The 27,297-nt window shown below is 43.1% G+C and overlaps 2 protein-coding genes and 1 long non-coding RNA gene across 3 annotated transcripts in view; 1 reads left to right on the plus strand and 2 right to left on the minus strand.

Moving 5' to 3' along the window:
- Positions 1–967: 967 nt before the first annotated feature.
- Positions 968–5,840, minus strand: LOC117877273. The gene is made up of 3 exons (XR_004645667.1): positions 5,716–5,840; positions 3,786–3,961; positions 968–1,568 (listed from the first exon to the last, which is right to left on the minus strand). It is a non-coding gene; the product is annotated as an uncharacterized LOC117877273 (long non-coding RNA).
- Positions 5,827–19,394, plus strand: LOC117877272 (L-lactate dehydrogenase A chain). The gene is made up of 8 exons (XM_034770226.1): positions 5,827–5,984; positions 11,613–11,747; positions 12,929–13,046; positions 15,624–15,797; positions 16,364–16,537; positions 17,520–17,637; positions 18,230–18,353; positions 18,592–19,394. Exons 2-8 carry the CDS (start codon positions 11,622–11,624, stop codon positions 18,754–18,756), a joined length of 999 nt encoding a protein of 332 aa, XP_034626117.1. The 5' UTR covers positions 5,827–5,984; positions 11,613–11,621; the 3' UTR covers positions 18,757–19,394.
- Positions 19,395–21,533: 2,139 nt separating this feature from the next.
- The window catches only part of TSG101 (tumor susceptibility 101), a 53,200-nt gene continuing 47,436 nt past the window's right edge, over positions 21,534–27,297 (minus strand). The window contains exons 9-10 of the mRNA XM_034770225.1: positions 24,775–25,014; positions 21,534–21,862 (exon numbers count right to left, since the gene is read on the minus strand). Coding sequence (XP_034626116.1) covers positions 21,773–21,862; positions 24,775–25,014 — 330 coding nt within the window. The 3' untranslated portion in view covers positions 21,534–21,772. The remainder of the gene's footprint in view (positions 21,863–24,774; positions 25,015–27,297) is intronic.

A 27,297-nucleotide genomic window follows, 5' to 3' on the forward strand; every position in this document is an offset into this window, starting at 1 on the left:
ATATGCTAATGAGTGTGAATATAAGTATGCTTCATGCAAAAGGTCTCTTGTAAGGTATCATTACACAGCTTATAATCTACTGAGTGCAGTTATCCTATTTGTATAAATGTACCACTCTTGTATCTGAAACTAGAAATATGAATTATAACTCTGAGGGCCTATGGTAATTATGCGAAGTGTGGGCCATTAAGTTTGGTTTGGAATCTTGATGACTCCCATCAACCAGGACAATTGACTGCAGATGGCTCTGTTTTACAGTACTTGCAAGTCTTCCTGTATACGTGTGTGCTGGCAAGTGGGGAAGTCTTACAGTGACATGTGATCATGTCACCTGAACTGGAATCCATCTTTAACCTGGTGTCTTTCCATCGAGAAGGAGGGGTGAGGGTGGGAACCCAGAGGGACAAAGGATTCCCGCCTTATGCAAAACATATATAAATGCGTAGAACAGAACACAGAGGAGCCATCATGAGGAATCCCCTAGCTCCCACCTGAACTGGAACAAGGGCTGTACCAGGGGGAAGACTGTGCCCAGACTAGGAAGGCATCCAGTCTGTGAAAGAGACTTATGGAAATATCTTTCAGGGAGAGATTTTATTTGTATTCAGTTTCTTAGACATAGACTTGCATGTTCTATTTTATTTTACTTGGTAATACACTTTGTCTGTCTGTTACTACTTGAAACCACTTAAATCCTACTTTCTGTATTTAATAAAATCACTTTTTACTTATTAACTCAGAATGTGTTAATACCTGGGGGGGGAGGGGGAGCAAACAGCTGTGCAGCTCTCTCTATCAGTGTTATAGAGGGCAAACAATTTATGAGTTTACCCTGTATAAGCTTTATACAGGATAAAACGGATTTATTTGGGTTTAGACCCCATTGGGAGCTGGGCATCTGAATGTTAAAGACAAGAACACTTCTGTGAGCTGTTTTCAGTTAAGTCTGCAGATTTGGGGCAAGTAATTCAGACCCTGTGTCTGTGTTGGAGAAGATGGGCATGTCTGGCTCAGCAAGACAAGGTGCTGGGGTCCCAAGCTGGCACGGAAAGCCAGGGCAGAAGCAGTCTTGGCACATCACTGGGCAGTTTTCAAGGGGGTTCCTGTGATCCAACCAGTCACAAATATTATCTTCATTTTACAGATGGAGAAACTGAGGCAGAAAGATGAAGGGACTCATCCCAGGGTGCAGAACAAATTAATGGGTAAACCAGGATTTAGATTAAGAGATTCCTAGGCCAGAAGGGACCATTGTGATCATCTCATCTGGACCTCTTGTATCACACAGGCCATGGAACTTCTTCAAAATAATTCCTAGAACAGATTTTTTAGAAAAACATCCCATTTGAACTCAGAACTCAGAGCAGATGCTCAGGCCCCTGATCGTTTCTTCAGAATACACTGCCTGCTTCTGCAGACAAAACCCAATGGAGTTCATTGGGAGTGCAGCCTGAGCAAAAACTTCAGAATTAAACCCCCAAAATGACCCCGTGCATTTCGTAGCTTCATGTCTTTTCTCATCTTTGGGGGGGAGTGGTGGTGTCAATATCAGCTTTCAGTTGGTTTTCCTGCAAGAAAAAGGACACATGCAACTGACAAGAGACACCAAGATTGAATAATACCTTAAACCCTACAGTCAAGTATCAAAATGGAGACAAAACCACTTAATGCTGTATAACTTTTACCCAGAATATTGGAAACATCTGATGTGATGGATTGTCTAAAGCCATGTTCTTACCCATGGTAGTGAGCCTAGTTTAGAGTTAAAGCTACCTCATATCACTCACTGAAAAAAAAAAAAAATCCAGACTGAAGAAAATGTGGTACAGGTAATTTCTGTTACTTAATCAGGGCGTAATTCAATGTCCATTGAAATAAATGGAAAGACTCCCATTGTTTTCAGTGGGCACTGGATGTGCTCCTAGCCCAGGGGTGGGCAAACTACAGCCTGGGGGCCACATCTGACCCTTCAGACATTTTAATCTGGCCCTCGAGCTTCCGCCAGCCGGGGAGCGGGGCCGGGGCTCTGCGCGGCTCCCAGAAGCAGTGGCATGTTCCCCCTCTGGCTCCTATGCATAGGGGGCAGCCAGGGGGCTCCACACACTGTCCCCGCCCCAAGCGCCGCCCCCACAGCTCCCATTGGCTGGGAACCATGACCAATGGGAGCTTCAGGGGCAGCATGCCGAGCCTCCTGCTGTGCCTCTACATAGGAGCTGGAGGGGTGACATGTTGCTGCTTCCAGGAGCTGCTTGAGGTAAGCACCACTGGGAGCCTGCACCCCTGATACCCTCCCAACCCCTTGGTCCCATCCTGGAGCCCCCTCCTGCACCCCCAACCCCTCATCCTCAGCTCCACTCCAGAGCCCATACCCCGAGCTGGAACCCTCCCCCCTGCTCCACAACCTCCTGCCCCAGCTTGGAGTCCCCTCCCGCATCCTGAACTCATTTCTGGCCCCACACGAGAGCCTGCACCCTCAGCCAGAGCCCCTCACCCCCTCCCACAGCCCAACCCCCCCAATTTTGTGAGCATTCGTGGCCCGCCATACAATTTCCATACCAAAGTGTGGCCCTCAGGCCAAAAAGTTTGCCCACTGTTTTAGCCTAACAATTTCAGCTGCCCCATTTTTATTTTAACTCAAAGGGGTGATTTTTGAAGCCTCTGAAAATGGAGAGAAGAGGCCAGTCATGTTATAGAGAGGACAAGCTTCCCCACAGAGATTTGAAGGATTTCAAAACACTTTAGTAACTTAATATATATATACACACACACACACCCCTCACCCATTGCCATTGCAATGGAGGGCTGCAGCTAGGCAGATAAGGTATGAGGGCCGGGAGGGGAAATGCGGGCTTACATCCAAATAAGCAAAGTCAGCCATTTAAAAGGATGACTAAAAAAAGGATTTGGTCTCCTGTCCTTGGAAGGGAGAATGGGAGAGAGACCATCCAAGTGCAGGAACAGTGCCCGTCATCAGATCATTCCATACTGCTTGCATTGGTATGGGCCTCCTTTGTTTGAATCTCTCTGAGGCAGAAAATCAATGTCAATCATGCCTGAAGATTTCTCTTCTCTTGAGTGTGCCTGGTGGTGTTCTCGGCCCCACAATACACACACGAAAAATGTTGGCATTTTCCACCTTATTTTCCACCAAATAATGTAGGGGAATTAAATGCAATCATCATAAAACCAGACAGGTTTCAACATGTCATGGTGTTCAATCTGCTGTATAGCCACCTTGGGCTTGTCTAGACCAGGATAAACACAATATCTACTTTAAAACATGTTAGCTAACCTACGTTAACTCAACTCTAGTGCAGACAGGGCAAGTTGTTTTTTAACCTGTGTTGGCTGGTTGAGGTGAAGAGAAGGAGTTATAAGCAAGAGAGATGATGTTGGTCTTTGTGGCAAACACAGATTCCGCACAGGTGCGCAGAGTTGACAATCATGGCAACGGAGGCACAGTGATATATTGGAAACTATGCCTGTTTTTATGTTGCTTGGCTTACAGGATGAAAAGTGTACAAATAATAACCTTTTCTTTTTTGGGAGCCTAGAGTTCACCTCAGCCCATTAAAGTGTTAAGTAACAGCTTGCCCTCTCTGCTCTAGAGTTTTAAATCATCTAGCCAAAGGGGTTTTTAAAAATACCCCTTTTAGCTTAGTGTCGACAGGCCCCTAGTCCTACTGCCAAAAACTTCAACAGTATATATGGGAAAAAAATATTCTTTCCTGACCAACTCTCCTCCAGATGATCATTTTGTACCCTGAAGCATGATGTTTAATTACCTGTATAATGTTAGAGACCCTGGTGTCTGGCATCCAACTCCGTTTTGATATGTGAAAAAATGCTAAGTCAGCAATGAGCTACTCAGATGCATATAAAGTTCCTGAAAGGGAGGATTCCAGGGAGGCATAACTAAACTTCCTGACCCCTCCTTCCAAAGTCTTTTGCTTAGGATGCTCTGTGAACCGGGAATAATGTAAAATGACAGCACTGCAATAAGTCACTTTGTTTTTTCTACATTCATTCCACAGCAAATTTACTCCTTCCTTCACCAGCGGTTCCCCTTCCACATCTGCCACAGTTATTGCAATTCCTTTCCTTCCCTGAGCCACACAACACAAGCACTTGCCAATCCTGATGCATCAGCAACGAACAAAGCATGTCAAGTGTTACAGCTTGCAGGTTTTAGTATCTAATCTGACAGATGTATTTACAGAGAGAATGGACAATATTAATTGCTCTTCTGTCTCTGGATTTCACAAGTATGCAGGCAAAACTCTTTCCTCCAATTGTGTATTTCGGCATCCGCAAATGCTTATGATATTTTTCTCACTTGTGATTTTTCTCTGAGGCCCTATTACCATTCACAGCCATACCACTTTGGGCTGCGCGTCTCATCAGGTCTTTAGAGCAGGACTAGGCTATGTCAGCAGCTGCATGAGGATTTTAACGGAACCCCTTATTTGAGGAAATAGTGTTGGTAAGCATAAAAGCCATGATGGGAGGTTCCTCCGCTGACAGTACAGAATTTAGGAGAAGAGCATGAGTTTTGCATAGAACAAGGTAAACTTGAATCTAGAGAGACTGGCAGACTGCCACAGTCAGGAACAGTTGAGAGCTACGCTTAAAGAAACTGCAGATGCTGCACATAGGGGGAGAAATTAAAATAATAGTAGATCTTCTCTTAATTTGTGAGACTAACTGCAACAACCAAAGAGGCAAACCACGTGAAGTGAAATTATGAAGTGGGATTCAATGGCATCACTATCAAAAGTGGAAAGATGTGGTTAAGAAATGTGTTAAAAACATGCTCACATGGTCGCTAACACCCAGTTTAGACAGAGACAACATTTAAAAACATTATCTGGTTGGGGGTCCAACCATTGAGCATATCCAGTAAACACACACTTTTAAAGGTGTTAAGTCTGGCTACATTAGGCACTAGCAACACACATTTTAAACAGCACTTAATACATGCTAGCTAACAGGTCTTAAAAATATATTTTTCCTAGTCTAGATAAGGCCATTAGATCCTGACCTCACATAGCTTAATGAAAGGGGGAGGGTCTGGGAAGGTATGAGAAAGTGGTCTTCTCCAGAATGCTAATTAATCACTGACATTAAATAGCTATTAACAAAACAAAACAAAAAAGACAAATTCCCCTTCCCATCTCAATGACTCAGGTTTCAGGCTTCTGTGATATCCTAGTTTCACTAATTCTTCAATTATAGAGCTTTCCAAGGCCTGCGTTTCTATCCTTACATATCCATCTCCAAAAGTCAACCTAAAAATCCTTCCAAGTTTCCTTATTCCTCATAAAGAAACCCTCGCTACCTCCATCATCCCCTTATGCGAGGGACCTTTAACATGGTCAGGGATAATGGCTGTAAATATTCCGTGCCTCAGTTTCCCCAGTTGTAAAATGGGGCTAATACAGTCCACTTAGCTCCCAGGTAATCTTTAAAAACCAACACCCCTGCACTGCACGTCCCCGTGGTGGAACAACAAAGTGTGTGCCAAGCATGGCTCTTGTGCTGCTGGCCGCTGCATCGAGCGAAGGCCCCTTTGCACACAGCCCGGTTTCCATGCAAGGCGGTAGAGATCCCGGAGTTGCCTTGGCAAACAGCGCGGGGGTTCAGCTAGCCCCACGCCTCGGCTGGGCTCTGCCCCCTGCTACGCCACGCGACGCCAGCGCTGCTCGCCTACCATACCCCGCGCGCAGTTACACCTGCCCCGCACCCCGAGACGCCCTGGCGGCGGCACCGGCCCAGCCCCCGCGCCAGACGTGCAGCCGGGCACGTCCCACTTGGGCTCTGGTGGGCAGTCAGCTGGCCGAGCTCGCTCCGCCCCGCTGGCCGCACGTCAGCCGCGGAGCCCTATTTATATCCCCCCCGCTCCCCCCAGCAGCGGTACTGCAGTGGTGGCGGGGAGCGGGCCGGAGGATTAGCACCGTACAGTCTTGGCTAGCTAGATCGCCCAGGTAAGCCGCAGGTGGGAGTAAAGCGCTGTAGCATCCGCTTGGAGCAAGGGCAGTCCTGTGCAGAGACGCGGGGGGCCGCTAGGACGGGTTTTGTTCGGGGGGAGGCTGTTAGTTGCATAATCCGCCGAGTCATTTTTATATTTTGTTGGGGGGGGGGGAGTTATATACACCACTGGCTCATCGGTTTGTTTTGAGGGAGGGGTAGGAGGGCTCTGTGCTGCGATCCCTGAGTCACAGGGGTGGTGCGGCTTATATAACCCCCGGGGTCACTGATTGTTTTGTGCGGGAGCGTTGGCTGCGTTATAATTCTTCAGTGTTCCCTGGGTCACTGCGATTTGGGTGTGGGGTATAGAGAAGGGCTACATAACCTCTAGTAACTGAATTGCTTTTAGGGCTACATGAGTTACGGGTATATGATCCCTGGCCCACTGTAACTTTGGGGGGTGCAAGGGTTAGTTATACAACCCATGTGCACTGGGAGGGTTATAGCAGCCCTAGGTAACAATATTTTTGGGGATGTTGTGGTGATTTTGGCTGCAGTCTCTGGGTCACTCTGATTTCTGAGGTGGATTGGGGCAATGGGCACCGTGGCTATGTGTTCTGAGTTCTTCCCCAAGCTGCAACATCCGCTTTAATCATCGATTGAGTCATTGCTGTGGAGCTGTTACATGCAATTATCGTTTTACTGTTGCTGACCTTCGAGCCCAGTCAGGATGCTTCCTTGCTGTGTGATGGGCATGCCCCTGGGGATGATAATGGTGCCCCACACAGATTGCAGGCTCCTGCTTAGCTGATCCCCTTTACGGGCTTGCTCAGGATTCCTGAGCTGCAAAGACCCGATCCTGTCTGAGGGGAGAATCCTGCGGTTGCTGGTGGCTTGGTCGCTTAGCGTGGAGGGTTGCACAACATTCAGTGAGCCTCATTGCTCCTTTCCAGCTTACTGCACCCAGACACACCCAAGCACTTTCCCTTGGGCAACCCAGCATGATGAATTCTGGGGGGTGAAGGTGGGGCTAGCTTCTGCCTGGAGCTGGTGGGGGGAAGTGAAATCCGTGTGCAGGATGGGAGTTAGCTTGGCTGGCGCTTGCAGTTCTTCCTGGCATCGGAGGCTGCTCGCTGGCAGATTAGGCATGCGAATGAAAGGAGGGTTACTCTTGCATGGGGCAGCAGACCCTGACCTCTAGTCAGGCAGAGTCAGAACTCAGCTGCTCCTTCAACACACTGTGAGGACTAATCCTCCTCTAGTCACCACCCCCTTTTGCTGGAGCAGGACTGAGTGCACACAGGAGCTGAAACAGCACTGGGCTGCTTGAGGTGGTGCTCGGGCCGATCTTACCTAGATGAAACTAGGGAGTCCCCACCTTGATCAAGCAAAGCTCATTGCAGGCAGGAACACTGCAAGGGCTTGCAGGGAGCAGCCAGGGGGTGAGTGGATGGTGGTGTGTACCTATTCCTAAAATGTCAGAGACCTGTCCAACCTCTGAGTCTGTGCTGGGTGAAATTCGAGGACTCCCACCATCCCCATCTCTGCCTCTGCTCATAGAGCCCTTTGCCATGCTCCGCTTCAGCCTTGGCTGGCATTCCAGTTACTGCCCCTTGGTGGCGGTGTGGAGCTTAGCCACGGCCATTTGCACTTGGGTCTGGCAAGGCATTAGGCTCGGCAACCCGACAGCCCGTTCTGTGTTGGATTCCAGCTACAATACAACATCCCACTGTGTTAATCTGATGCTCTGTGAGGAAGAAGTACAGCTACGCAAACATGACACAGTGCAGGGGAAAAAACCCAATTAATATTTGTGGCAACATTTGTTTAAACAAACATGCCCAATGTTTCTACCATTGTGAAAAACAAAACCAAACCCCAACCAGTGTGTTTTGGGTCAGTATCTGCTGTCTTAGATAGCTATTTCATTTGATCGGTGAGGAATGGAGCCAGTGCTGTTAGCGAAGTCTGAGTCGTGGGAGTCCTTGGTTAGTTCTCTAGAGGTGGGCATTTTATAAATTACCACTACTTTATTACATGGCATCACTTTCTTTAATTTTTTTAAACCTTGTGGTGATAGCTCTGCTTTTAGCTCCTAAATAGGCCCTAACTTATAATTAATTTGCCTTGTGCTTAAGGAGACCCTTTGAAAAGCTTGTGGTTGCAAAGCACTTCCAGCAAAATCCATCTTGCAAAGCGCAAGTCCTAAAACACAACTTGGGTACAGAACCACATATTAAATAGATACAGTCAAGTATTGATTTCACCTGACAGTGGATCTATGCACTAGCTTTCATGCTTTGCACAGATGCCTGATTCTTCATGACTATCCCTAACTCCTTGGGTGGAATAATATCCCTCAAACGTATATTTTACAGTTGATGAAATACTTCTATTGGCTCTTGATCCAAACATGATGTATCATTTTCTGTCTAAATTTTATCTTATGGAGGACTTGGCCCATGTGGAGATGCTTTAGAGCGGCAGTCCCAATCTTTACTGGTTCATGTACCACCTTTTAAAAAAAAATTGTTGTGATGTGAAAGGATGGAACATAGCATGGTGTGGGAGCCCCTGCTTTAAAGGACAAATCTGGCCTATGGAGAAAATGTGGGTCTCTCATGTTACAGTGCTCTGGGAAGCAGAGATGTTCCATGTCAAAGCCCATGACTCTAATTTCCTTGCCCACTGAGCCATACAGCTAGGGGCAAGAAATAGGAAAACTGGCATTATTAACTTGTATTGTACTGCATAGAGGCCCTGAGGGGCCTTTCATGCTAGACTCTGTACCACATGAACTAAAGACAGCCTGGCAGAGATTACGCTTATTTATCAAATGCCATAACTGTAACCTACTTTAGACAGAGGAGACAGTGTGACCCTGCTGCTTATGAGATGCAATGTGATAGGAAGATGAAGTGACTCATAGTCCCTGTGTATATGTCCTACTCTAAAACACTTAAGTGATGGAGTCTGCTGTTGAGTTAAACAAAAATCTCATTATCTTTCCCTGTTCCTAGATTTCATTGGGCAAAACCTGTCCCACAGGCTTAACACAGCAAGTCCTGTTTTCCCTCCCCTTCCATCTGGGCAGCTATTTTTACTCACTTCCCTGGCTGCACAGAACTTGGCTACGGGGGCAAATGGCAACAGTGGAACTTAGAGCCTGAAGACAAAGGCTGTTGGGCCACAGGGTGCCATTTCTGAGTCTGCTGGCTGGGTGGTTCCTCACTCCCACTGGTAACTGCACCCTGCCTCTGTTAGAAGAGCAGCAGGAGCCTACCACACTGTTGGAGGAACTGGGAGCTAGAGTCAGTCCTTGTATCGACACTAGCAAGATTGGATGGGGTCTGAATTTGGGGGGAAAAACACTAAGGTGACTCCAGGCTGGAGTTTGAAGACCAATATTCCCCACTGGGGTGCCTTCCTCCACAAAGACCAGTTATACTGACACCAAGTGGCAGGGGAGAATTTCCAGTGCCTATCTGTACATACTGAGAACCAGGGAAGTGCCTTTCACTTCCCAGGGGTGGTCAGGATTGTCCTTCCTGCCTTTTCCTCCCCTTGGTGGGAGAGAGAAGCAGTTTATTTTGAAGTATATGTAAGTGCCTCTGAAAGGGGCCAGAATCATAGCTCCTAGCTACTGAATCCCTTCATCCACAGGACAAACAGAGCCATAGCCGTGCAAAGTTGCACCTCTCAGTGCTGACCCTGAGGGACATGCTGGAGCCCCAAGCAAAAAAAAAAAACCCTGTGGCACGGCCGGAGCGTGGGTGCCGGGGGACTGGCGGGGGAGAAGGGGGAGGGAGCGGGCGGGAGAGAGAGAGATGGGGGCGGCCAGGGCTACAGCAGGGGCGCTGCCACGCGGCCCCTCCCGTTGCACCGCCTCCTGCTGCGAGAGCTCCACTCCGGTCAGCAGGGAGGGAAGGAAGAGGACTGCCCTGCAGGGCGCTCTGGTTCTCCGCGCTGCCGCCCCCTACAGGATGGCCGGAGCAGAACAAAAAAAAAAAGCAGCCATACCGCCCTAGGATTGGGCAGAATGCCGTCTCGAACAATCTGCCGCCCCAAGAACCAGCTTGCTCAGCTGGTGCCTGGAGCTGGCCCTGAGCAGAGGGTTCATTGTTCTGGCCCGTTCTGTGTCCTGTCTTTGAGGGATGATAGTGGCTTTGTACGGCTCGTCAGAAGAAGCGGAACGTCTCTCAGATATCCATGAATAAACATGGGGGAGGGGAACACTTTCAAAAGCTTGTAGGTCACTTATAGCGCAACCTTTTCAAAAGCATTTATGTTACTGCTTATGTCAGTGGAATTTGAAATTGTGTCCTAAGCCTCTTTTAGTTCCCACATCCCAGCCAAAGATATCCCCCATAGCCTTAAACTACTAGCAATTTGCCGGATTGGATTAAAAGTAATGGTAAACATTAAGGTTGTTTTCCAATGGGGATGTTTGACACACTTAAATAAAGGAACCAGCCCCCTAAGCTGTGGCTCAAATTAAGTTATATTTTAAAGGTTTTCCCAACAAACAACTGACCATCTTTGTCAATCAAATGACATACACGAACCATATAGTGCCAGGTACCTAACCAGCAGGTATGTGATTGAAGAACTGGATATATTACTAATGGCATATTTAAAACTCTGCTCATGAATATTCATGCTGCCTCACCAGACCCTAACTCCTATCTCCCTTGTGATGCAACATGAGGCTGAAATAGTTATGAATGCAGAAGCCGTAGGGAAACTATTCTGCTTGTACAGCCAGAGGTGCAGTGTATTCCCCATGTAAGAATATTCTACCCAGGGGACAAAAATTAAATGGCTCATTAATGAAAATTCCTCAAATGCACCTTAAAACAAATTAACAAGAGAATTTAGGGAGTCTGGTCATCCACTCCCACTTAAATGACTGGGAAGTGTGGATTATTCACACCCCTGAGTGCTGTAAATTACACCAAAGTAATTTCTAGTGAAGACCTAGCCGGAGTCTAGCTCTAGTACTATGCCAGATCTACACTAGACAATTAGATCAGCATAACAGGTGGGGGAAAATCCAGGAGTGGCATAGTTAAGAACTCTTCTGTCAACCAAGCTACTGCCTCCTGGGGAGGTGGATTACCTATGCCCTCCCATCTGCATAAGTAGTGGCTACACAGACCTGCTATTGCCACACAGCTGCAGTGGCACAGATGTAGCATTTTAAGTGAAGACCAGCCCCTTGCTGCTGGTGCAGTAGAATACCCGTTGCCAGACACTGCTGTACTCTGAAACCCAGAGACGTGACTTTATTTAACTAAAAATTCTTCTATCCTAAGATTGGAACAGGTTACTGGAGCGCTACACCAACTGTATAATCATTGCTCATAACACCTTCTTGGGGCAAATCCTAATCAGCTTGCTTTGTATATTTAAATCAATTTATAGTTATTCATGACCCACAGGCTCTCAACGGGAATGTACACTTTGGGCCTCTCTCTTGCAAGCGGCATCACCAACTGTCTTAGTTATGTGGTCACTCCTAACTTCCTTGCTTGTGCTACATCTAGTAACAGGGTCCATGATTATATGCACATTGAGTTCACTTCAAAGCTACAGTAATAACTCATATGCTTAGAGAAATTACATGACACTTCAATTCTTTTCAGCACTACAAGATGTCTGTTAAGGAACTTCTCATTCAAAACGTTCACAAAGAGGAGCACAGTCATGCCCACAACAAGATCACTGTGGTCGGGGTTGGCGCAGTCGGCATGGCTTGTGCAATCAGCATCCTGATGAAGGTGAGTGTCAAGGTTTACCCATCCTCCATCTGGGACCAAAGAAAGCTGTGGAGAATAGCTAGAACTATTAATTTATCCAGCTGTTTTTTTGCACCTTGTAAATGCCAATTGGAATATAGGTATTCACTCATCTTTGCTATACATGAGCTGACAAATAACATTTACTATTAGAATGTTTCCCCAACAATTGCCAGCTTTCTGACTTTTATGTACAGAACCCCATATTTCTGATCTAATTGGGACTGAGGCCAGATCGGATAATGAAAAAATATAATAGGGAGAATAGGAAAGTGTGAGGCTGCAGTGCCGTCTAGTGGCCACAAAGATCACCCACTTCTGGACCTGTGCATGCTGATTGTTTGGTTAATACAGAGCCAGATAATGGAAGGTCTGATAAATGGGGTTCTACTGAAATTATCCACCCTGGGCAGATAACTAGAATAGTTACAGAATAGAATAGATCTGGATTCCAAACCTTTATTTGTACTGCTAGAATGCCTAAAGCTGTTTGGCTTTAAACAAGGAGAAAATTGAGCTGGTGAATCATTTATTCCACTGTGTACTGGAAGTAATTCCAGCTTAGATATGAGAGATGCTGGTCTGAATATAAATGTATGTATTGCATGGAGTATGCAATGTCATTTCTAGAAAGTAAGCTTTTCCTGGAACTTTTGGGGGTGGGGGACTGTAGTCTGTTCTAAATCTGAACTGCATTCTCCACACTGAATTACCAAACCATTTATTGATCATACCATGGATTACACCATGCTTGCTTTTCATTATTGTAAAGTAGTCATGGTTTATAAACCGCTAGCTGTTTGGAATATGCTTCATAAGCCATTTGTCTTGTTCAGGTTAACATGCACGGAAACGTGTGCACTCCACAGTCTAGTGACAGTGTGTGAGGTGCAGTACAGATAAGAAAATTACTGCAAGTTTCAATACTTCCTTCCCCACCCCACTCCCCAAAAAGCTAGCACATTGATAGAAGTTCCAGCTAACTAAAATATTTGGTTTAGAAGGAGTTTTCTGATCCTGACCAGCAACAGTTGGCTAACTACACTTAATTTATGCTGTTGCCATCTTTCTGAAGTCTGACTTCACAGATTACAGTGAAACATTTTAATTCAGAAACCCAGCGCACTGACTTGGTCTTTAATTGTGCTTCTGGCATCCTGTAGGATTTGGCTGACGAACTTGCCCTTGTTGATGTCATAGAAGACAAGCTGAGAGGAGAGATGCTGGATCTCCAGCATGGCAGTCTCTTTCTTAGAACACCAAAAATTGTTTCTGGCAAAGGTTAGTGTGTTTTAAATATAGTTTCTAAATGGAGACCATCACTTCAGATACACAGTTGCTCATCCAAGTGTTACTTGAACAGCAGGTGTTAATCTGTTTCTGTTCATACAGAACATAAGAATTGCCATATTGGGTCAGACCAGAAGTGTCAGCTGCTTTAGAGAGAATCAGCAGAATAGGGCAACTTTAAAAGTGATCGCCTAGTCCCAGTTTCTGGCAGCTAAAGGCTTAGGCACACCCAGAGAATGGGGTGGTATCCCTAACCATCTTGGCTAATAGCCTCAGACAGACCTATCCTCCATTAACTTATCTAGTTCTTTTTTTAACCTAATTATATTTTGGCCTTCAACATTCCATGACAACGAGTTCAAGCGGTTGACTCTGCATCGTGTGAAGTACTTTATGGATGTTAACGTGCTGCTTATTAATTAGGAAACAGGGCACAAACTCCAGATTGGTTGTGAGTGCTATACTTAGATTTCACCAATCAAGTGTAAACTTCTCCAGCACCAGAACAGTCTAAACATGGAGTCGCCGTTGAAGATCAGCCTTTCACACTAATTAATACACCTCTCCTGTCTGGTGACTTAGAGGCTCACAATACAACCACTCAAATATTACCTTACAATATGGACGACAGATGTTAATGCATGCAGCAACTCCCACCCATTTAATAAAGGCTAAACAAACACATTTTTGTAATTCTAATACCTATTGTAACCACACTGGTGAGCCAGATTGATTCCAGCTATGCATTTGTTAGTATTCTGTTGACATGGGGACCTTGATACAAATTAGCACCCCGTCTTCCAGCATCTCGCACACCAGTCATGATTTTATAAACCTCTATCTTATTCCCCTGCCCTTACTTGTCTGTCTCTCTTAATTTCTCCTCATAGGTAAGTTGTTCCATATCACTGATTGATTTGTTGCCCTTCACTGTAGCTTTTCTGGGGGGGGAGAGAAATGGTTCACAGCTACCAAATTTGAATTTGTAACTTCTCATTAAAACTTGTGGAGGTGAACACTCCTGTGTTCTGGAATTGACCGCTGGGGCTAGAACTTATGTTAAAACCTTTTATTAAAAAAAAAAAAAAAAAAAAAAAAATCCAGCTTACCTGTATGATCCTCCTAGATCACTTTTCTCTGGAGCTGGCTAATCACCACCATGACTTGTGTTCTTGTCTACCACTCCTATTGGCTATAAACAGCTCAGATTATGGCAGTTTAAATTTCACATGAGCTAGTGACTAGGGCAAGTGTTAGTGCATAGTTTACTTATTTCTCAGCCAAGGAGTAATTCCTTCATCCATAGGCAGTCCCTATCAGAACAGAGGCTTTTTTTTTTTTTTTTAAATTGTAAGACATCATCCCCTACTGACACAAGCCAGAGACGCATGCAAGACCACTACCTAGACCTCAGCTATTGTCCAGATAGAGAGAAGCCTAGGGCTACCATCAGCAGCAGTGCACCCAGTATATTTCCTTTTAAAGAAAACACACATTCCATGGGATGTAACATTTGAGTCATTCCAACAGGGCTTTCTTCTCCCTCCTTCCATTATTGGAGTCTCCAGTTATAGCTGACATGAGTCCTTGTTTCAGTGAGTGCTCTTGGGTGAATGTAAGCCAATTAAGGGAGCTGCAGATATGGCTGCATGGCCGGCAGACATGGCCATATGTTTTTGCCACAGCCTGCTTTCTTCACTTGTGCTTCTTTAGCTTTTTGTGTATTGCTATTCTCAATGGCTTTTAACCAGAGACCAAGAGGTCTGTCACTATCCTGATCTATCCACAGCAGCTTCTCATGTGTTAGGATTGATTTGAACAGCTGTTAGAGAAGCTTTGGGAGTGTTTTAATATTTTTGTTGGCCTCCCACTGTACATGCTCCCATTTTCAACCGTCCATAAAACGTGGCTGTGAGGAGTTGTGTATCATCCATCTGTATGAGGTGACCTGCCAAGCGAAGTTGTACATTTATTATCAGGGATTCAATGCTAATCATGCAGCACTGGTCCAGGACCTTGTTTGGTATCTCATCTGCCCATTCGATGTTACATGGGAGAGACAGACAGGGCATGTGAAAATGCTCTAGTTGCTTCAAGTGTCTGCTACAGTATGTCCATGTTTCATAGCTGTAGCGGAGGGTGTTGAGCACTCTTCTCACTCCAATAAAGAGCTAGTCAGGAGAAGTGGTTAGGGCACTAGCCTGAGGCTCAAGAGACCTGTGTTCAATTCTCTGCTTTGCCCCAGACCTTGGACAAGGCACTTAGTCTCTCTCTGCCATCTGTAGCATGGGTATAATGGTGCTTCCCTATCTCACAGGAGTGTGTGGATACATACTCATTTATCCCCCCATTACTATAGTATCAGAGAAACTTGTGCAGCAACAAATTGAAGCTGATGTAATCTCTGCTTAGTAGAAGATAACTGATTATTGGGAGAGCACTATATTCCACTAACTATGGCCTCTCAGCACCTTCAGACTTGTGAGCTCTAACTTGAGGATGGTAGTTCAGAACAAGCCTAGAGTTCCTATCTGTAGAAAGAATTAATGTTTGACACTTTTTTTGTAGACTACAGCGTGACTGCACACTCCAAGCTGGTTATCATCACAGCTGGCGCACGCCAGCAAGAAGGAGAGAGTCGTCTTAACTTGGTCCAGCGCAACGTGAACATCTTCAAATTCATCATTCCCAATGTTGTCAAGTACAGCCCTGACTGCACGCTGCTTGTTGTATCAAATCCAGGTCAGGCTTGTTAGGACTGCTTAATAAAACCCTCTCGGTTCCCTGGCTCTTACGGAAGCATGTTTCAGAGAGGGGAAAACTGATATAGTTTACTGGGCTGGGATTTGAGACCACTTGCCTCAAGTTCCCAGTTCCGCCCAGAACTTAGGAAGAGGATGATGCAGTGACTTTCCCCCACCCCCTCCCAAAAAAATCTTCACATTGCCTATTTGAGAATTAAGCCTCACCCTCCAGTTTAAACTTGCCTGTAATTGCTTCTGTAAAGCTCTTGAAGCAGGACTGTGCGTAATGGAGGCTGACATTTCTTTTAGATCAATAAGTGTAATTTAAGCCTCTGTCATGCAGCTAAAAAGGTGGTTTTGCTAATAAGCAACTAGATATATATTGGGAAGGTGTATCAGTTCTGTGCTCTATTCAGCATATTTAGAGAAAAAAACAAAACCTTCACTTGCAGATAGAACCCTCACAAGAATCAGTTGGAATAAACTGTTTGTCAAACAAGGCATTAGAATTTTTCATTAGTCTTTCATCACATCTTTTTACTAACCTGGCTATTGTATTAATAGTTGATATTTTGACCTACGTGGCCTGGAAGATCAGTGGCTTTCCTAAACACCGTGTTATTGGTAGCGGCTGCAATCTGGATTCTGCCCGTTTCCGCTACCTCATGGGAGAAAAACTGGGCATCCATTCTCTAAGCTGCCATGGGTGGATAATTGGAGAGCATGGAGATTCTAGTGGTACGTATGAAGCCCTACTTATCTTTAGCCTTATTCTATTAGTGGGTTTTTTTTTTTTTAAATAAATCACAAATTGTGTAGTAGGGGCTCAAGACTAAAACTCTACCAAGTTCCCAGGAAGCACCAATATTCAATTTTTTGCAAAGAATTGCTCATTCAGACCTTCACATGAGGCAATTTAAGGAAACAAGCATTGCCTTCCTTAACTTAGCTGTGGAATGTAGTAACAGTAGATGATCTATATTTGACTTGACCTGTTCTGTTAGAAAAGGTCATTACTGTAACCCAAGAAGGGCCAAAACCTGCAGACTAAATTCTCCCCAGAAGTCTCCAGCAGGGAGCTGAAGGAGTGGGAGGGTGAAGCTCTTCCTTGCAAGGGACTATTGAAAAATGCTGCTGTTTCAGACCGGGACTAGACTCAGTGACTGGAATTAAAATCAAGTCTTCATGTATTTTTGGCCTCTCTCTCAAAACCTACGTTGAACTTCAGTGCAGATCTGGGCCAGGAGTACCTAGGAGTATTATTTTTGTTCAACACACCTTCAAGTGATTGTTGAAACAGCATTGTCTGGGAAGGGGAGACTTCAAAATTCTTTTCTCTTCTCACCTCCCCAACCCCTCATGAAACTATCTAAATAGTCCCTTATTGTCAATTATTCCTTGACCAATAAAAAACCCAAACTGACCACCTTTAACCTTGAGATGCCAAATGTAAAGAAACGGGCTCAGACATTCAAACAGGACTAGGTTCACAAGGCTTATTTTAATCCTGTAAGATATACAAACCTTAATTTTAACATTTTTAAAAAGAAATTCATACATCCAAGCCGCAATGGCACTTGTATGGCAACAGATTCACTCTACCAAGTGCTGCGCTAATTGTCAGTTTATATTTGGGTAGAGTGAAATTAGGATTTGTCTGGTGGATTGATAACTGCTCTATACTGTGAAGTAACTCGTTAATTTTGTGTATTTATCTTAGTACCTGTCTGGAGTGGAGTTAATGTTGCTGGTGTCTCCCTGAAGGCTCTGTACCCTGACCTAGGAACTGATGCAGACAAAGAGCATTGGAAAGAGGTCCACAAACAGGTGGTGGACAGGTAAAGAGCAATTTTACACTAGAACAAGTTGCTTTACTCTTAAATGGCACAGAATTATAGAACATCATGTCAAATGGAGCAAATATGTTGTCTCTAACCAGCTGTGCTCAGTTATGCTATAAGTATCTGCCGCAGTATCAGCATAACAGTAACAAATGTGAAGATACAGAAATGGTACAACTTAAAATAGGGATGCCTTGGTGGCTAACATTCACCAGTCTAATGGAGAAAACATGTTAATGATCTCTGAGCTGCAATCTTGTATGCCCAAGAAATCTTACATAGATGGGAGTAATAATGAACCTCTAATTTTTTTTTTTTTTCAGTGCAGAGAACCCAATACTTTAAATCTGGTTAATAGGTATCTTGGTGCTTGATTGATAAACAAAATGGGTGGAATTTTCAGAAGTGCTTAATCTTGTAGAAGGGCACTAGTCCTGCTGAAAGTCAGTGGGACCGGTGCAGCTGAGTTAGGTGATTTTTTTTTTTTTAAATCATATCCATTGTCTTAAGATTTCATAATCCAAGTTATAACAAACTTCAGTTTCTACATTTTTTTAGAAAATGTAAAGCAAGTTCTTTACCTTTGCAGCGCCTATGAGGTGATCAAGTTGAAGGGATACACATCATGGGCTATTGGTCTCTCTGTGGCAGATCTAGCTGAAACTATTATGAAGAACCTAAAGAGGGTGCACCCAATTTCTACTATGGTTAAGGTAAGCAGCAGCTTGTTAAAGCAGAGAAACTTCCAACATTCTTGTGTTAAGAGGTAAACTAATTTACAGCTGTACATGTTAATATCCAGAGCTGCCTCATTTCCTGTGAAATTTGGGTAACAGTTTAGACCACTGGCTTAAAGGAAGTAGTGACCTGATGGGCTAATACTCTAAAATAAAGTAAACCAAGGTTATAAAAACCATGTAATATAGTAATATCCTTCTGTTTCCTTTTCAGGGCATGTATGGAATACATGATGATGTCTTCCTAAGTGTTCCGTGTGTATTGGGATATAGTGGCATTACAGATGTAGTAAAGATGACTCTGAAGAGTGAGGAGGAAGAGAAGCTACGGAAGAGTGCAGATACACTTTGGGGAATCCAGAAGGAACTGCAGTTTTAATTCTTCTGTCCTAGCACTTCACTATACAACAGTATAGGGGATTTGTCTGTTGCACTTTTCAAGTAGATCAAGTCCTTTGATGTAAGTTACTGACTAGAAACATGTAAAGCTAAAATCTATGAACAACTCAGTTTCCTAAAATTAGAGTAGGAAACTGTTCTGTGGCTTTTCCTATTCACCAAAACCAGTATTTGTAGCCAGAGGTGGATCACAACCTAGTGGTGTAAAGTAGATCTAGCACTCCTTGTAAAACACGGCCTAGCAAAATCCTCTGCCTCTTTCTCAGCTTCAGGTCTGTTCAGAAGAATATAATTGGTTTCATAACTGTGTAATAAAGGTAGAGACCAACGTATTTCTTGTATTACAAAAGATGGGGGGGTGGGAAGGGAGGGCAAACCAACTCTGACCAATAGATTAAAGATCTCAACTTGTTGCAGGTCCAAATATATTTTCTTAACTGCTTTGGAATCTCTGTGCATACCTTTTCTGGAGAACTTAATTTTTGTGTACCATACTGGAATAGCTGTAAATCTGGTTCCTAGAAATGTAAAAACCAGGACTTCTGTATACAACAAGTAAAGGCCACTGCAAGCATTCAACTGTACCAGCCCTAACACCAAATAAACCATGAACTGCTACTTCTGTTTCCTTGTCTAATTTTACTTTAGGGCTCAAACATGACTTTTGTAAATGGAAGGGATCACAAAGTTGCCCTGTTCAGAGTTGTCCCTTTAAAACATGGCACTAGCCCCTTTCAGAGGCAGGATACTGGGCAAGATTTAAGTAAGCCTGATGCAGAGAAGAGTACACCTCCACAAAAGCTCGATATTTAAATCCAGCTTCTCAGTATGAACATGTCCTCTGTTTCTATAGCCCCATTATCTCAAACCTTAGCTAGTTAATACTCAGTTAAAGGAGAGGGGGTGTGTGTGGTTTTTTTTTTTTTTTTTTCTACTAACTCATTAGTTATTACATAAAAATCCCAGTAAATAGCTGAGCCGAGACTACAGGGGCTCAGTACTCTTGAATAGCATGTTTTCTATATTTTGACATGTAAAATATGGATTTAGTAGCTTAACTTTTGGTACTCAAGGTTAAGACTAAAACACACAAAATACTTCAAGTTTTTGAAGTGCATCCTTGCTATTAAGCTAAAATAAACCAATGCAAACTACATTCCAAAAGAAAAACAAGGGGATTTTTTCCTTACCTGAAAAACTGAACTGAGACTAACTCTGCAATCTGTGTTAATGGGATCCATCCTCTCTCCACAGGTGGTTGACAGGCAAATGAATCAGAACAAAGGTATGCCATAATAGGAGTGTCTGCTGCTAGTGCATACATGGAAGCAGGCTAGCAGCTTCCCTAAAACTTAATGCACTAATAGAAGCCGTTAACAAACCATACACACCAGCAATAAGAGTGGGGGAATAGATTACTATAGATACTCCCTGAAAACCTTATTAAAGGTAGGGAGGAAAAAAGTCACCTTTTTTGGTAGGGAATACCTCCAAGTACTCTACTAATAAGGGCCCTAAATTCAAGTAGCAAGCTGACTTTAGTCATGATGTATCTTCCTCCTCAAGAAAAAATAAATTGGATTAGTGAGTTACAGCCCTTGGACTGTAATTTAAAGAAACAGACCACAAGTGCAGGATCCTTTGTCCCACTTTAGATCCAGAAAGAAAGTAGGGAGGTATACACAGCTCCTGATTAATGTGAAAGCTGGGCATGTTTCTCAGGACCAGTTAGTTGAAGGAAAAATAATTACTGGAGATTTGGGAAAGGGGGGCGGAGGGGGGGGAGATAGTTTCTTGTACTTATCTGACAGTAAAAAAACCTCAACCAAAACTGCCATCTTGAATGAAAGAGAACCTAAAGGACTAGTGGCCATAGATCCAACTGCAGAAGAAGTAGCTCATGTCATCTGCATTAAACTCCTCATGGAGGTGTCTTCAGAGTCAGCCTCCAATAAGGATGAGGCAATTTCCCTTCATCAGTTTCTTTTGGGAGATACACATGGATTTCTTTGGCCTCTTACGAGAGGAAGGTTATTTCGTTTAGCATGAAAACAGGGCAGTTTGCTTAGGGAAGTGTGAGTGCTCCTTGTTTTGGGCCCTTTAGAGTATATGACCTCTGCACTTCATCTGAATGAGAAAAGGACAGGGAAAATTTGGTTTCCATGAAGGATTTGTTGAGGTAGCCCACACCAGCCCTAATCTAAGGAAGCAAAGCTAATTAGTCACCTGGGAAAAGAGCAGGATCCGTTAGTGTTAATTATAGAAAGCAATTTGCAGCAAAAACAATTTAAAGGAAATAGATTTGTTTCAAGCTTCCATGAGGTGATGATGAGTAAAAGCGTTCTGTATTGGAGCATAATTTTTAAGGTTAATGTTCGCTATTTTGTCTAGCTGTTTTTACAAACTGCAAGACTACCAGTGAGTGATATTTGATTGTAATATCTAGATAGAATGGGGGGAAAAATCACCACAGTTTTTGCTATGGTCACCCTGCAAGATATAGCACAGAAGACAAGCCTTTACTTTGGGCATCCTGCTCTTTCATTAGTTTATAATAAACTTTAAAATGACATAACAGCCATACTTAAAGCAACTGTTTATTCTTCCTAGTTCTGGACACCAAAGAAAAGATGTTTCCAGGTCTCAGCAATATATTATTGATACGTATGTTTGTTAGTGAAATAAAAAGTTGCACAAACTAGGAAGATGTATCTGTTTGCAAAGGAAGTATATATTCTACATAAAAACATAAGAAAAAAAAACTATGCAACAAGTTTTATTTAGCATTAATCCACCAACACAAAAAAGGTTACAGGGAATAGAAAGTGCATTAATAAAAGCTAGTCTTTACCAAAAAGAAAAAGAAAATATATTATTAATTCAAAATATCTTACACTTGAATGATGTAATAACTTATTCTGGGCACCTACTGATTAAAAGAAAAAGAGAGTGACTGTTTCATAAGGAGCCCTACTTCCCAGTTAAAGTCTGAGAGGTCAGTACAGATCACTGAGTCCAGCAGTCTTTCTTGCCTTCTGCATTAGTGCCCTCAGCTGGAATTGCTTGCGTGACAGAAGACGTACATGCTGGGGAAAGAGAAGATACAATTTAGTATACCCATCAACTTTATGGCCTTCATTACAATCAGAGATTATCTGCAATCCAAAATTTTAATACTTTGGATAATCTGAGAGCCAAATGTGATGTTTATTTTTGGAAATGAATATTTAGACTTTCAGGGCCAAATCCTGATTTGAGTAAACACAGAGTAAGGACCTCAAGATATGTCCCAAAGTAAAATACTTTACACTTTCTGCAAACTGCAACACATAGTTCATTGCTATTTCTTAGCAAAGGAAGTGCTATCAAATTAAATTATCATTCACTATGGTTTATTTTTAGTGAATTAAATATCTGGTAAAAATGTATTCAGATGTATGGAGAGTGTCAGAGAAAAACAGAGTTCTCACTCTCTTTGGTTGGGTGCAGCAAAGTCAGATACTTTATTCTCAAGCAATTGCGTAGAGGGAGAGAGTGCACTAGGACACAGGGTTCCCCCCCCCTCCCCGCAGGCAGGTCTCTCTCCAGGTAAACAATTACAGTAAGCATTTATACCTTTTGTTACATACAATAGTGAGCAACAGCTGCATTTTGTTTATACATAGGTCATCCTGATATCTTATTTTCACATCTATTTAGACTCTAGTCTACATTCCATACTTATCTACACAAGGTCACAGGAACTTCTCACACAGTTCTTTCCCATTCGCCTCACACAATCCTTGCTTCTACAAATCTCACGTTATTAGGCTAACAACTAGCCTGACTCTTACTCACAGAAGACACTGTTTGCATTGAAATCCCCTCAAATTCCTTTCAGTTCTTGCTCTACTTCCACAAGAGTATAACAAATTAAATTGAATCACTGGAGATTATCATTGTGCCCCCCATGAGACAATACTTGTCTGAAGCTGAGGTGAAGACCACACTGGTGAATGCAAGAGCCAAGCTGCTCTCTCCATACATGGGATGCTAAAGATGAATCCCAGATTTGAAGTCTCAGCCCAAATTGGAATGTCAGTGAACTTCTATTATTAGAAAAAAAGAACCAATAGTATTTATTTCCTGACTGATTGCCTAGGTGCAGACTACTAGACTTTTGAGTCCCTTAGGCATTGTATTTGAGAAATATAAAAGGAGTATTAACTAAGATGGGTACACAACAATTAGCTTTAAAAGTTAAATAGTTTTATTGAATCAGTTTAATTTTAATACTTTGTTTCAAAATCACTGGATTTATTCACCTGCAAAATAAAGGTGGGGTATCTTTTTGCCCACCCCATGGCATTTTTTATCCTGATCCTTAATTAAACATTTAGCCTATCAACTTCCCTTTAAATGCTTTGACCTATAAGTTAAAACAAGACTATGATCAGCAACTCCAAACCCTCTGCTTTTCCTTCCTGCACCCCAAGACAGTCATTAAGCGGGTTGATAAAATGCCTGGTTGCTCAGTGAACTGGTCAAAATCAAGTCACTCTCAATATCTGATATATGCCTCCCATCTAATTAGAAGGATTTCTTATGCATAGGGCCAAAAGATGTTTGAAATACTTGTGAATTATAATTCCAAAAAGTTTGGATCAATATTTCCATGCTACCTGTTAGGTTATAAATGAAAACAGACTCATAGGGATGAGGCCTTCTATTGCACTAGCCATTTAAAAATATCTATACTACCATTCCATGCTGGAGATACATTTTTTAAAAGTGAATCAATGTGGTGTTAGCTACCTTTTTATGGAATGGAAAGCTGGTCAGATTTGTTACAATTCCTGTTTTTAAGTTGAGTGAAGGCTTAAAGGCATATTGGTTCCACATAGGTTGACCCCTGCATCCTTCACAACTTCACCCCACCCTTCCTAACCTAGTAGTAACTTACTGTGACATATATCACTTCCTTTGCTCTGCCAATGTCCCAAGCCCTTACTGCTCGCCTGTCAGCTTCTCCTGTAAAAAAGCCTCCAGGCTTTCTCCCACATGCACCTTGTCTTCCTTCAAATGCCTCCCTTAAGACTCACCTCTGCTGTAATGCCTATAAAACCCAGCCTGATAACCACAGCTAAGCAGGTGACAAGCTGCGACTGTCCTCTTCCCCTTCTTTCCCTTTTCTATGCCCCACCTATAAAAATAGTTCACTGCCACATTGAGCTAATAAGCTATGTCAAATCTTCGTCACACTTATAAATAAACAAATCCATAGGCAGGCAGTGGTAATAAGCAGTTTCTCTTTTATAGATGTGGATTCTGGGTATCTCTTTGTCTATCCATACATATGGTTTGCTTGCCTCAGAATCAGACAACCTCCAATAGCCAACTGAAGTCAATGCCTAAAACAGTGTTTTTTATTCTGTCCTCTTACTCATCTTTTAATATCCGTCTATGTCTTGATTCAAAGCCACCCAAGCATTTGAAACTCTGCTCGGAATAGAAAAATCCGATGTAAGGAAGAAAAAGATGAACACGGTGGAGTATTAGGCTATGGGAAATGAGTTGGTGGTCTGCGTCCATTTCTGTATCCACACTACCACAAACTCTTAGCTGTTTCAGCAAAGGCACCAAAGTCTAGAATGAGGGTGAAGACTGACTGAATAACTGCTTACCTTTACATTTAGTTTCTCCACAATCAGGGTGAAGGTACATTGATAAAGCAAGGTGGGTACACTGGCACTTCCACCATTACACCTGGCCTATTAACACAGGACTTTAGTCTACAATGCTGTTAACTAGGGACATTTCACAAGCACTGACATTCCTTTTATAAACTGAAGTTCCCTTTTTTAAAAAAAATGCAGACATTTTTAGACCTACTGGTTCCCCTTTGGCCAAAAAAGCCCAGCAACACAATCTCGGGACAGTCACAGGAATTTTCAGTGCCAAAACATTAGTCAAATACGTAACTTTCAATGCACATTCAAAAGTGTCTTGAGAAACCTACCTTTAGGAAGACATCTAGGTCAATAACCCCACGTCTCAATGCTTCTCCCAAGTAAAAGATGGTGTCTTCAATGGCATTTTCCTCTGCATATAAGTTCAGAATCTGTTTGTAAAGTGGTGCTGTTGGAATGATAACTTCATCTATGTCATTATTTTCTGACTGATTTTCCATTTTCTCCAGTGCAGAACTAAGTTCTTCATCTTTTTTCTTCAGAAGTTCAATGTTCTTATCGACTTCAGCCTAAAAAAATATTTAAAATACTTGTTCTGTTAAAGTTCTTGAGATCCAGAGGACCTCTTACATTTTACTTTGATACACATTTGAAGAACTCTAGATGGCTCAGTTTCTTTGCTCACTTGTATTAGGGTTTTACTCTGTAAATTCTATCACCACATAGACTGGATATTTCCCGTAATTTAAAGCTGAATGCTTTTTTAAAATGTATAAATAGGAATAAGAGTGATGTACTTATTTTATACTATACTGGCTATGGTTATGCCATGATTCATTTGCCAGTTGTCTGGCTGGTTCCCATTATCTATCACAAAGGTGGCTAACATTTCAGTGTTGTACATATTGTATCACATTTGTGACTGCCTCTGCTCTCCTTTGGGATGAAAAGTGATATATAAATGCAAAATTATGGAAGGCCTGGTAGCAACCCCATAGTTAAGATTGTGTTTGTTTCGTACTTAAACAGGACAGAAATTCCTCCATTTTACACTTTAACGATTTAATTTGGTTTACAATTTTAGCATAATAATCCTTCAGAGGGCAACTGAATTTTTCATATACTTTTAAAGTTTTTAATAACTATTACAACGAAAACACTGAAAAATACTCCTTCCTTTCTGTAATTTTGTCCTGCTTTCCTCAGTTTTTCTTAGGTCCCTCTAGTTAAAGAAGCAAAATCCCCACAAGTTTCAAAATAGGGATTACACATAGATCTGGATAATATCTTGGACATAAGATACTTTTGATCTTGTAAAGTTAACCCACAAAAATAGTTATCCCCCTTCATTCAAGATAACCTACAGTTAAGTTTTCCCAAGATTAGCCTATAATTGTCCAGTTCTAACAGCTACTCCCATTCTCCAGTGCTGCAAGGCTCTCTTGCAGACTTACTGACTCAACACAGAGACCCCGTGGAGGCAAGATGGCAAGCAGGGGATGGGGAAAGAGATGTAGTTCAGAAACCAAGATAGGATGAGCAAAAATGTGGGAGGCCAGAATGAGTGCTGCTTATGGAGACATAATGAGATATCAGCAAGTATGAGGACTAGTTTAACAGGGATATGTGGGCATGAGGGATGGAAGAGGCTTTTTGTTGTGGGGGGTGGGGGCTGTTGGCTTGATGGTCCAGGGCTATGCAGGGAGACTGAGGTAAGGATGGAGTCCAGTGCCTCTATGCCATGACATTGGAGACTGAAATGCTTCCCAGTGCTGTTGCCACAGTGCACCAAAGAGCTGAGACAGTGGCAAGGATTGGGAAGTGACTGTTTTTATGGGGCGGTACTGGCACATGAATGGCTCCTTCTGGTGCTGCTGCTGCCACAGCTTCCTAGCATACCAAGGCAGCAGCCTCTGATGTGCAGAAGTCTCAATGCAGAGGTTCCAGGCCCCATCCCCCACCAGACTACTCTAATCCCCTCCCCTCCTGAAACTCCTGTTCAATCTCCCCATGCACAAGCGCCACATGCAGTTGAAGGAAGGTGAGCAGCCACACACAGTGAGGGGCATAGTGTGAGTGAGGTTAAGAGCATAGGAACAGCCATACTTGGTCAGACCAATAGTCCATCTAGCCCAGTATCCGGTCTTCCAACAGTGGACAGTGCCTGGTGCTTCAGAGGGAATGAACAGCACAGGCAATTATCGAGTGATCCATCCCCTGTTGTCCACCCCCAGCTTCTGGCAGTCAAAGGCTAGGCGCACACAGAGCGTGTGGCTGCATTTCTGACCATCTTTGCGAATAGCCGTTGATGGACCTATCCTTCATGAACTTATTGAATTCTTCTTTGACCCCCCACTTATACTTTTGGCCTTCACAACATCGCTGGCAATGAGTTCCACAGTTGACTGTGCGTTGTGTGAAGAAATACTTCCTTTGGTTTGTTTTAAACTTGCTGCCTATTCATTTCATTGGGTGGCCCCTGCTTCTTGTGTTATGTGAAGGAGTAAATAACACTTATTCACTTTCTCCACACCATTCATGATTTTTAGACTCCCCTTAGTTGTCACTTTTCCAAGCAGCAAAGTCCCAGTCTTTTTAATCTTTCCTCACATAGAAGCTGTTCCATATTCCTAATCATTTTTGTTGCACATCTCTGTACCTTTTCCAATTCTAATGCATCTTTTTTGAGATGGGGCAACCAGAATTGTATGCAATATTCCAGGTGTGGATGTACCACGGATTTTTATAGTGGCATATTTCTGTCTTTTCTATCCCTTTCCTAATGGGGTTCTTAACATTGTTAGCTTTTTTGACTGCTGCCACACATTGAGTGGTGCCACTTCCCACAGCTC

The sequence above is a fragment of the Trachemys scripta genome, chromosome 4 (assembly GCF_013100865.1).
Source record: "Trachemys scripta elegans isolate TJP31775 chromosome 4, CAS_Tse_1.0, whole genome shotgun sequence".
Taxonomy (NCBI): Eukaryota; Metazoa; Chordata; order Testudines; family Emydidae; genus Trachemys; species Trachemys scripta.

Coding starts and splice junctions, on each gene's coding strand:
- LOC117877272 (XM_034770226.1), top strand. CDS start 11,622: ATGTCTGTTAAGGAACTTCTCATTCAAAACGTTCACAAAGAGGAGCAC. Junction 16,538..17,519: donor AGAGCATGGAGATTCTAGTG/GTACGTATGAAG, acceptor TATTTATCTTAG/TACCTGTCTGGAGTGGAGTT. Junction 18,354..18,591: donor CAATTTCTACTATGGTTAAG/GTAAGCAGCAGC, acceptor TTTCCTTTTCAG/GGCATGTATGGAATACATGA.